Source organism: Miscanthus floridulus, chromosome 2 (assembly GCF_019320115.1).
Source record: "Miscanthus floridulus cultivar M001 chromosome 2, ASM1932011v1, whole genome shotgun sequence".
NCBI classification, from domain to species: Eukaryota; Viridiplantae; Streptophyta; class Magnoliopsida; order Poales; family Poaceae; genus Miscanthus; species Miscanthus floridulus.
Window position 1 is genome coordinate 16,514,005 of NC_089581.1, and position 11,198 is coordinate 16,525,202.

Consider the following 11,198-nt stretch of genomic DNA (forward strand, 5'->3'; position numbering starts at 1 on the left):
CTTAGAGCCCTTAGGATACCACAAGCCAAGGTTAGGAGTGTGCACTAAATATCTCAAGATTCTCTTAACAGCCACTAAGTGGCACTCTTTCGGGTTAGCTTGAAATCTAGCACACATGCACACACTAAGCATAATATCGAACCTAGATGCGCACAAATAAAGTAGAGAGCCATTGGGCCTCCATTTTGTCTGTCGGGAGCACCTTGTGGAGGAGGTAATCGAGGTAAGGTGTCCTCCAATTAGCTAGAGGGTCGGGCTTTGCCACTAGATTTTTGTCAAGCTCCATGACCTCGGGGTCAGAAGGAGCCGATGGTCAGTCAGCCCCGGAGTCCAGGGTAGGCGACCTATCACCGGTCTATTCCTGCTCCTCGTAGAGGACTGAGGGCTTGTACATATCGCTATTGAAGACGCCCGTTGGCACCGGCTCTCGGCCGAACGCTATTTTTGCTAGCGTGTTGGCCGCCTCGTTGAGCCGTCTCGGGATGTGGTTGAGTTCGAGGCTATCGAATTTGTCCTCCAGCTGGCGTACTTCCTGGCAGTACGTAGCCATCTTGGTGCCATGGCAGCTTGACTCCATGACTTGATCGATGACTAGCTGTGAGTCGCCTCGGATGCCTAACTCGATGATGACGCGTAGGCCGTTGATGAGCGCCTCATATTTGGCCACATTGTTGGAGGCAGGGAAGTGGATGCGAACTATGTACCTCATGCGCACCCCGAGGGGCGAAACAAAGACCAGCCCCACGCCAGCTCCTTTCTTCGTCAACGATCCATCGAAGGACATCATCCAATACTCTTGGTCGACGGTTGCTAGCAGCATCTAGATCTCGGTCCATTCTGCAATGAAATCGGCCAGCGCTTGGGACTTGATGGCCGTCCGAGGGGCATACGAAATTCCCTGACCCATCAGCTCGAGGGCCCACTTCACGATTCATCTAGTGGCATCCTGGTTTTGGACAACTTCGTCGAGAGGGAAGGATGTCACGACCGTCACCGGGTGCGACTCGAAGTAGTGACGCAACTTTCTCCTGGCGATCAGGATGGCATACAAGAGCTTCTGGATTTGGGGGTAGCAAGTCTTGGAATCGAACAAGACTTCGCTAACAAAGTATATGGGACACTACACCTTGAGGGCATGTCCCTCTTCTTCCTATTCTATCACCAGGGCGACGCTAACCACTTGCGTGGTGGCCGCAATATAAAGCAGGAGTGGTTCCCTATCGGTCAGCGGGACCAAAATCGGGGCTTTCATCAGGATTTCCTTGACCTTGTTAAGTGCCTCGTGAGCCTCGGGCATCCACGCAAATCGATCGGTTTTCTTCAGAAGCCGGTATAGGGGGAGGCCTCGTTCGTCGAGGCGTGAGATAAAATAGCTAAGCGCGGCAAGGCACCCCGTAACTCACTGTACTCCCTTTAGATTTTGGATCGGGCCTATCCTCATGATGGTTGAGATCTTCTTTGGGTTGGCTTTGATGCCGCGCTCGGAGACGATGAACCCAAGCAACATACACCTCGGGACCCTGAAAATGCATTTCTCAGGGTTGAGTTTGATGTTGTTTGCCCGAAGTTTTGCGAAGGTCTGCTCTAGGTCTGCTACGAGCTGGTCAACCTGTTTGGACTTGACCACGATGTCATCTATGTATGCCTCAATGGTTCACCTGATGAGGTCCCCAAAACACTTGAGCATACAACGTTGGTATGTAGTCCCCGCGTTTTTCAGACCGAACGGCATCGTGACATAGCAGAACAATCTGAATGGGGTGATGAAAGAAGTCGCGAGCTAGTCGGATTCTTTCATCGCGATCTGATGGTACCCGAAGTAGGCATCAAGGAAGCATAGGGTTTCGCACCCCGAGGTCGTGTCGACTACTTGATCTATACGTGGCAAAGGAAACGGATCCTTTGGACACGCCTTATTGAGATACGTGTAGTCAACACACATTCTCCATTTCTTATTTTTTCATACAAGGACGGGATTGACTAACCACTCGGGATGATACACTCCCTTGATGAATCCGGCCGCTAAAAGCTTCGCGATCTCCTCGTCGATGGCCCTGTGCTTCTCCTCGTTGAAGCGACGCAGGCGCTGCTTTATTGGCTTGGAGCCTGGCCCGATCTTCAAGGCGTGTTCGGCGACTTCCCTCAAAATGCCTGGCATGTCCGAGGGTTTCCACGTGCTGATATCTCTGTTGGCGCGGAGGAAGACGACTAGCGCGCTTTCCTATTTGGCGGAAAGTGTGGTGCCGATGCGTACCACTTTGTCCTCGGAGCTGCTGGGGTCTATGAGGACCTCCTTGACGCCCTCCGCGGGCTCAAAAGATTCGGCCGACCGCTTGGAGTCGGGTGCTTCCTCGGTGGCCCAAAATACGCTCTTGACTATCCGGACTAGTTAGCGTTCGTGACCATCCGCTTCCTTTTTTTAGGTAACCCTAATACTGATACCCGACAAGCAGTATGTGTTGTGGGGAGAGGGGGATTTGACGGCCAACAAATTTTAGTGACCTAGTAGGTTGTCTGTTGAAAGCTTTTTTTCTCTGCTACTCAAAAAATAAGTAGAGGACCTGTTTAAGTAGTCTAATGGAGATGCTCTGACCAAACAGAGATCTTACATTTTTTGGGCGCTAAATAAGACCAAGTCTTGTGCTATTGGGAAAAGTATCTCCCCAAAAGATAGTATGAAATATTGTTCTAAATGTAATTTTTTTTGTTTGCCTAAATCTCATCTACCTTGTATCTTCAAGATCTATTTGTTGAATACTATCCAAATGCTTTAGTAAATGTAGCAATTCTGTTCTGCTAGTTGTGAGGTTAAAGGTCTTGTACAAATTTGCCAACTTGTTTAGACTAGTCTCAATAGGGATTTCATTTTCCAGTTTCTAATACTGTCATGTGTTAAAAACAATGTAGACAAGGTTTATCCTCATAAAACTTATTTTGTTCCATGAGCTTTCATCATCTCTTTTTTTTTTTTAAATAACAGGAGGGGCAAGGAGCCCCTACTGGAGAGATTTATTTAAAGCCAAGGTCCAAAACAAGAAAAATACAAGCCAGATCCAAAGGGACTAGCAGAAGCAACAGGAATGAGCTGGGTAGAGTACAACTAAACTTTCACTAAAACTTGCCTTAGTAGCTAGTTCATCGCTGGACTGTCGAGGTGCAACAAGTTTGCTTGCAATTGTTAATTGTACATTTTCAAGAGTAAATGGTAGATACCTTTTGAAAAAATTTAAAAGTTTAGGTTAATATGCCGATGCTAGAGAAGGGTGAAAATCATACTAGTAACTGAAAAGAGAGGTGCATGTAACATTCCAGCTCTACCAGTAACGTTTTATGTATGCAAAATCTTGTGTCGAAGGATGAAGTCTAGATACTACTCAAAAGTCAAAACTATACAAGCATTCGTGTTGATCTTACACCCGAGATGTACGTGCGCATCGCTGCGGACACGCATGAACGATCCGGCCGATCATATCATCTCGTCGGCTTTGGACGCCATGGGGTTGGACGTCATTGGGTACGAATGGTCCCCGTGCACCGACTGCTCGTACGTCTCGCCATCCCCCCACACCGCGTACGCGTCCTCCCCGTGGATGGCGTCGTCGCCGGCGGCCAGCTGCTCCTCGCTGAGCCGTAGCGGCACGAGCAGCCCGACGACGAGGCACACCGCGCTCGTCACGGCGACGTTGAGCGCCACGACGAAGGCGATCCCGGCCAGCTGCACGCCCACCTGCCGGAACCCCGCGGCGGCGCGGCCGTCCTTGAGGGCGTACACGAGGCCCACGTACCGGGGGTCGTCGCCGAAGAAGAGGCGGCTGAGCCGCGGCTCCGCGAGGACCCCCGTCAGGATGCCGCCGAGGCTGCCCGCCACGCCGTGCGTGTGGAGCACGGCGAGCGTGTCGTCGACGCGCTTCAGGAACCGGCTCCGCTTGTGCAGCACCATCATGGTGCACCACGGCACGCTCCCGGAGACGACGCCCATGAGCATCGCGGCCCAGCCCTGCACCAGCCCCGCGGCCGGGGTGATGCACACCAGGCCGGTGATCATGCCCTGGACGGCGCCGATGACGGAGGGACGCCCGAACACGAAGCAGTCGAGGCAGAGCCAGACCAGGAGGCTGGTGGCCGTGCAGAAGTGCGTGTTCACGACGGCGAGCGACGCGTCGATGTTGGCGGCGTACGGCGCGCCGCCGTTGAAACCCGTCCACCCCATCCACAGCAGACCCGCGCCGGCGAGCGTCAGGAGGATGTTGTTCGGCGGGAACGACTCCCTGTCCTTGGCCGTCCTCGGACCGACCTGCCGATCGATCGATTAGCTTGTGTAAATCGGAACGTATGCAGTCATGCATGGAAGGCAGACAGTTACCCAGTAGGCGGCGGTGAAGCCGGCGATGCCGGAGGAAAGGTGGATGACGTATCCACCGGCGAAGTCCATGACACCGGCCTTGAAAAGGAACCCATTGGAGCTCCAGAGGCTGAACGCCCCGATGGTGTACGAGAAGGTGAGCCAGAGCGGCACGAAGAGCATCCACGCCCGGAAGTTGACGCGGCCAAGAAGCGAGCCGGCGACGAGGATGAGCGTGATGGCGGCGAAGACGAACTGGAAGAAGAGGAGCGTCGCGGCCGGGTAGGCGCCGGCGAAGCCCTGCTGGGTGAGGAAGTCCTGGCCGAGCGCGGCGAGATCGGGGCGGCCGACGAAGGGGAGGAGGCGGTCGCCGAATGACATGCGGAAGGCCCAGAGGCACCAGCAGACGAAGGTGGCGGCGAAGGCGTAGAGCGCCATGAAGGCCGAGTTGACGGCCCACTTCTTCTTGACGATGCTGCCGTAGAGGATGACCAGCCCCGGCACGCTCTGCAGCCCCACCAGCGTCGCCGCCGCCAGCTGCCATGCGTTGTCGCCCTTGTCAAGCCACTCCGGCGCCGCCTCCGTTGCCATCTCGGAGGCCGGGCGATCGAGACAACGCAGTCGAGCAAGTGTATAGTGCTCGCGCCGCGAGTCGCGTCCACTGGTGAGAAGGAGAAATCAAACAGACGCCAAGTGGAAAGGGTAGAGAGCTATATAGGAATGGAGGGGCGGAAAGGTCTGCGGGGAAGGAGCGGAAGACGTGCAGATTTCTTCAGATACTTTGAACGATGAGATTCTGCTGTGTGGCTGGCTGGATGCTGAACCTGTCCGCATTTTTGGGTGGTTTTTACTGCTGCAGTGACGCCTATTCACCACAATTAGCGCATGATCTCTTGTTACGGCCGGGAATTTTGCATCCGGACTGAGTGTCTTATATAACGATGTGACATTGAAATCGTATGAACTGTGTAGGACTAAACAACCAAATGCTTGAAGCAGTCTTACTCTGAAAAGGCTAAGCCTGTCTGAAGGCTATAACGGTGATTAGCTTCATCCTAACTCACAAGGCTGTCCTGCATGCAAATGGCGGAGTTTCTTATGAAGATTTAGCATATATGAATTTGTTTTTGTTCCTCCAATTGTACGACAAAAGAATGCCAGTTTGGCTTCATGGAAGCCATCCAATTCGTCGACTATACTCACTTGGATTTAGTCAACACCATATGTACGTGCCATATGTAGACAACATATAAACTTCCATTGCAAAAGTTACCATCGCCGAACTTAAGACAGCATTCTCTATTTACAGCCGGAGAGTTCGATAGGGATCTCATGTCAATGCATACTTCAAACTTATGTCATGCCAAAAAAACAAACAGAGAACACCAATTCCATTAGTTGAGTTTCAAATTTCTCAGTTGGAGCAACAGTTTTGGGAGAACTGGAGAAGCATATAGGCATCAATAACGATCAAGAATCCACACAGATTGAGTCAATAGAATGCCACTATCACCTATAATCAATTTAACATCAACACTAAAAGAATGGGGTTCTAAAATACCAAAAAACTGAACTCATCTATATACCAAACCTCAAAAGAATCACCGAATAGCCTGCACCCAAGGAAAAACGGACAAGATAACAGTGAAACGCACAGTTACTTTCCACACTGTCCACAATCAAAGGGAAATGCTTGCACAGGGACTTCCAATAGATTTTCCTCAGGAATAAGAGCTTCCGTTACCAGCACAGCACGCTCAAGCAACAACAGCAGGGCCCTATTTTTCAGGAAAAAAAAAACAAAGTATGTTTCAGAAGTCTGCAAAGCATATAAAACTGCAACTCAGTAAGCTTCACAAATGGAGCTCCCTAGTGCCTAGTTCAAAATATTTCCAGAGGGATGCATATCAATTGGCCTAGGAAAGGCTATGAAAGAAGAAATTTGTTCCTAGAGTTATATGGCTTCTTCCTTTATCTGTGGTTATGCACCATGATTTTAGCCAAAGGCGCAAATTGCAACCTTACAATTTGCAAATCTGTCTCTTATGACATAAATGTCCATGTCGCAGCATGGATATCCAAAACTTCATGGTCAAACTGACAAACTGTTCTAGTAGCACTTATTTCCACTGACATTATTGTTTGTTCTCAATGTCACAATTTTATTTATAATAACTTATTAAGAGCCATTAAGGACATGTACAACAATGTCGTGACTAGAGTTCGAACAAGTGATGGAGACACGGATGACTTCCCGATTAGGATAGGACTACATCAAGGGTCAGCTTTGAGCCCTTATTTGTTTGCCTTAGTGACGGATGAGGTCACAAGGGACATACAAGGGGACATCTCTTGGTATATGCTTTTCGCGGACGATGTAATGCAAGTTGATGAAAGCCAAACAGGAGTGAATCAGAAACTGGAGTTATGGCGGGAGACTTTGGAGTCCAAAGGTTTTAGACTCAGTAGAACTAAAACTGGGTATATGAGATGTGACTTCGACACTACTATTCGGGAGGAGGAAGATATTAGTTTGGAAGGTCAAGTAGTGCCTAGGAAGGATACCTTTCGATATTTAGGATCAATGCTACAGAGAGACGGAGATATTGATGAAGATGTTAGCCATAGAATCAAAGCAGGGTGGATGAAGTGGCGGCAAGCATCTGGTGTCCTATGTGACAAAAGGGTACCACAGAAGCTAAAAGGCAAGTTTTATAGGACGGCGATTAGACCTGCTATGTTGTATGGTGCAGAATGTTAGCCTACGAAAAGACGACATGTTCAACAGATAAGTGTCGTGGAAATGCGTATGTTGCGTTGGATTTGCGGTCATACAAGAAGGGATCGAGGTCGGAACGATGATATACGTGATAGATTAGGGGTAGCACCAATTGAAGAAAAGCTTGTCCAACACCGGTTGAGATGGTTTGGACATGTCAAACGGAGACCTCCAGAGGCACCAGTCCTAAGCCAGGATAGTAACGTGAAGAGAGGCAGAGGAAGACCGAAGTTGACTTGGGTAGAGGCAATAAAAGGAGACTTGAAAGGATGGAATATACCCAAAGACTTAGCCTTAGATAGGAGTGCTTGGAAGACAGCTATTCACGTGCCTGAACCTTGATTGCTTCCGCTGGGTTTCAACTCTAGCCTACCCCAACTTATTTGAGATTTAAAGGCTTTGTTGTTGTTGTTGTTGTTGTTGTTGTTGTTGTTGTTGTCGTTGTTAAGAGCCACTGACCTGGCAATGCTTTCATGACTATGATCAAGAATCAGGACCAGGTCTACTATATACATGCAAATATGCTGTTCAGCTGGTCATATTAAGTAAAACTATCCACTAATGGAAAAGATTGTGTTATATCAGCCATGAGTGCAGAAAAGGAAAACGATGATGCTTAGCTACCAAAGTTGCATACGCTCTGCAATCTGAAGCTATTCGGCATGCTTTCTATAATAATATATTTATTACTGAGTAGCAAGCAACAGTCTCAAATTATTAGTTATCACTTACTTTGGCTGTTATATTTGACACAGCTAATTGGAACTTTTCTCTGGTTCTTGAGCCCGCAACATGACCAGCCTTGGCGACCTTGCTAAAAGCACCATTCAGCCAGCCTGTTCCAGCAGACACATACCTGCAAGTTGGAGAAAATACTAGAAGAAATTAGCAATACACTAAAGAAACCCACGGACATAAAGGTTTTAGGTCCTCAAATACGGCGAAGTGTGCAAGTATTCATTAAGGTACAACAGATCCGTTATTAAATTCTAAGCCATATACTTAAATGTATATTGTTTAAGCATTAACAAAAGCGTGAATAAGAAGAGACCTGTTGGTTTTCACAGCAGAGCCTGTATCATTTAGCTTGCGCTCTGCAGCCAGCAAAGCAGCCATTGTTTTATCAGAAACATGCAATCTTTGGTCTACTGATTTCACCTTTTCATTGACAACTGATATCCCATTGTTTATCTTCTCCGAAAGGCCAACACGCTTATCAAAGGAATTGATCCTCGCTGATGCATTAGCCCTCAACTGATGCTTCTCATCAAATGCTTTAGCCTTGTTCACAGCATCTTGTCTCATTGCTGAACCCTTTGCAATCACATTTGTCATGACATCATGGGCCTTGCTCACATAGACACGGCTATTGGGACTGGTATTGGCCTATACAGCAGGACAAGAGAACTTATCAATAATGACAACTGCCAGCGTAATTCAATCCGTATGGAATAATATGAGATAATACACTAATGCACTTTGTATTTTTTTAGGTTCACAATTTTATTCCTAATAACCCTGTTAATCAATAACTGGTAATTTTTTTTACCAGCAGTGGTGGGTAACTTGCAAACATCATAAAACATCCCAAATAGTATACATGCAGATAGACTCCAGTTTACTTATTTATTTTGCCATGGAGGAGGGGTTTCAGATATGCACTCAGTATTCAGTTAAAAAATTACAAGATGTTGCACTCCCTACAACCACCTTTTATAAGAGACGTTTTTGCTAACATTTTCTCACTATGCCCCTGCCCCCTAGTTGATGGGAGGCTCATGATCTAACCGAAGTAAAAAAAATGCAATGGGAAATACCTCTGAGGAGTACTCCAATTCTGCATTAGGAGCTGAACTCGTAGTTGTCACCTCATGGACCATAAGTTGCTGCATGATTTTCAAAATGGCTATCTCAATTAAAAATAAGGACCGATTGCATTTATGTAAAATAATTAGCTTACTAGTGTACCTGTTCAGTAACAGGGATGTAGATGTAATCTTCAGCAGGGGTTATGTTCACAATTTGGTCCACAATTGTTGCTCCCTGGAAAAACAATGGTAGCACGAAATGAAAAAAAATGTAATCAGTGCTTATTTGTTTGACAACACTGCAGATCCATCAAGCTATCATGTTGCGATGCAAAACAGAGAGAAGAAGACACTGTGATCTATTTCACTTAGAACACATACAAACAGGAAGAACTTTTCTCCACTGCAGCAAAGGCTATTTCAAATTTGAATTGTAATTTGTAGTTGATGCACAGATGCAGACTTGTATGCATGCTGACAAATATAGAAATATCTTGCATGCTTATATCTTACAAGGATGACAGATCCACAAAGTCAAAGAATCTCAAGCAAAGTAAACCTATAATAACCTATTTTGTTTCTCACATTCTGTGTCAAATTAAGCAGGCTTTAAAATAATAAATATCTTTGTTCTCTTTGCTTATTCACCAATGTTCAATGGCCTTCCAATGAATTTACTAACGACCTAAGGACCCCCAACCATCATTTGATTGCCAGTGCATGAAGCACATGGCATATGGTCAAAGAAATTTGAACAACTGTTTTTTTATAGTAAAAAAGACCATTCAAGAATTCAGCATGTGCAAGGATTCTCGGATTCTGTGACAGAACTCCATTCAAAACAAGGCCAGATTGAATAACCTATTAATATGTATGGATCTTTTTTTTCTATTTCTTTCCGGTTGATATATACACCAGAACAGGCCATGCATACTTATATGCGATTCACCACGTAAAACAAAACACCTGGGTTTTTTCTCTCCATCCCTAGCTCCTATGATTGATGCAACCGACACAAATTTTGGCTTATTGTGGCACCTGCATGCTGCATAGCCCCAAGCGTAACAGGTGCATATACCTACTTTACATAATGGTAGTCGCCCACACAAAACATTCAGAATATAGAACTAGAAAACCAGCCGCGGCTTTGCCGCGCCCTTCTTGGAGTAGAATACGAATTCTACAAACACCAGAACGAAATAAACAGAAAAGAATCCCCTCAACATGTGAGACAAATTGATGCGCAAAGCCATACCGACAGGAGAAGCGCAATCTCGAGAGCCTTGGGATCTTTGAATGTGACGTAGGCCGTCCTCCCCGACGCCACTGTATCACTGCAACCACCAACCAGAGGCCAAAATCACAATGCAGTTCAAAATACAAGCCAAAAAGGAAAAAAAAACGCGACTAAAACATCAAGAAAAAAAAAACAATAGGAAGAAAAATAGAGAAAGAAATCAAGAGGCGCTTACAATCTGATGTCGACGTGCTCGATTTCGCCGGAAAAGGAGAAGAACTCGCGCACCTCCCGCTCCGTCGCCAGATCTGAGATGTTCCGCACCCGCACCGTCCTCACCACCCTCTTCCCCATCTCCTGCTGGCGAAAGCAACCGCGGAAAACCGTCAGAATACCGACACGACCCTCTCCAACCCCCCAGCGGAAGCCGCCTACGCCACCTAACAAGAGAACCGATAAAACGCTCACCTCCATGGCGCGACGCCGAGAAGGAACTCAGAAGAAGCGGTCAAATGAACCAGCGCCGATTTCGGGCTGCGCGAGAGAACCCGCAGCGGGAGCCGGGTGAAGAGGAAGACGCTGTGGCTGGGCAAGGCAGGACTCCTTGCCTCCTTGGTGCTCGAGCGATTGGCAATGGCGTGGTCCGGTTGGTTGCTCGTCGCCGCCGCGGGTTGCTGCCGCTACTTTTCTTGAGCTGTTCGCTGCCTCGGTGGCCGAGGAAAATTATAACGAAAACGAACCAGCTCCTCCTTCCAAATCAGCCACGTAAATTCCCCTTCCACCCTCAGCACAAGACATGCCAAGCGGATCCCGTGAAGAGGGTACAGGGGCAGAAGAGTAATTTCGTGGCCTGGTCTTATTACTTGGGTGACATGCTGGCTGCTGAGTTTGCTTGGCGACGGCGCCATCTCTCCTGACCTGTAAAACCATTTTTTTATTCCGAAAGAATTAATTATTGACATTAACTGTGCTAAGTTAATGACTCTGCCGCGACTGGTCCAGCCAATCAGTGGGTGAAAGTGGGCCCATCTC

General features: G+C 47.6%; 2 protein-coding genes across 3 annotated transcripts; both read right to left on the reverse strand.

Moving 5' to 3' along the window:
• Positions 1-3,013: 3,013 nt before the first annotated feature.
• LOC136518290 (ammonium transporter 2 member 5-like) lies at positions 3,014-5,364 on the reverse strand. Its single transcript, XM_066511939.1, has 3 exons — positions 5,348-5,364; positions 4,364-5,003; positions 3,014-4,294 (listed from the first exon to the last, which is right to left on the reverse strand). The coding sequence occupies exons 2-3, from the start codon at positions 4,931-4,933 to the stop codon at positions 3,467-3,469; spliced, it is 1,398 nt and encodes a 465-aa protein (XP_066368036.1). The 5' UTR covers positions 4,934-5,003; positions 5,348-5,364; the 3' UTR covers positions 3,014-3,466.
• Positions 5,365-5,716: 352 nt separating this feature from the next.
• Positions 5,717-10,865, reverse strand: LOC136518298 (binding partner of ACD11 1-like). Of its 2 annotated transcripts, none has more exons than XM_066511959.1 (8): positions 10,635-10,865; positions 10,402-10,523; positions 10,185-10,263; positions 9,090-9,164; positions 8,939-9,007; positions 8,173-8,507; positions 7,854-7,977; positions 5,717-6,120 (listed from the first exon to the last, which is right to left on the reverse strand). In XM_066511959.1, exons 1-8 carry the CDS (start codon positions 10,638-10,640, stop codon positions 6,100-6,102), a joined length of 831 nt encoding a protein of 276 aa, XP_066368056.1. In that variant the 5' UTR covers positions 10,641-10,865; the 3' UTR covers positions 5,717-6,099. The 2 variants fall into 2 exon arrangements, with proteins under 2 accessions (XP_066368056.1, XP_066368048.1); XM_066511951.1 differs by having other exon boundaries at positions 10,402-10,526.
• Between the last annotated feature and the right edge of the window lie 333 nt (positions 10,866-11,198).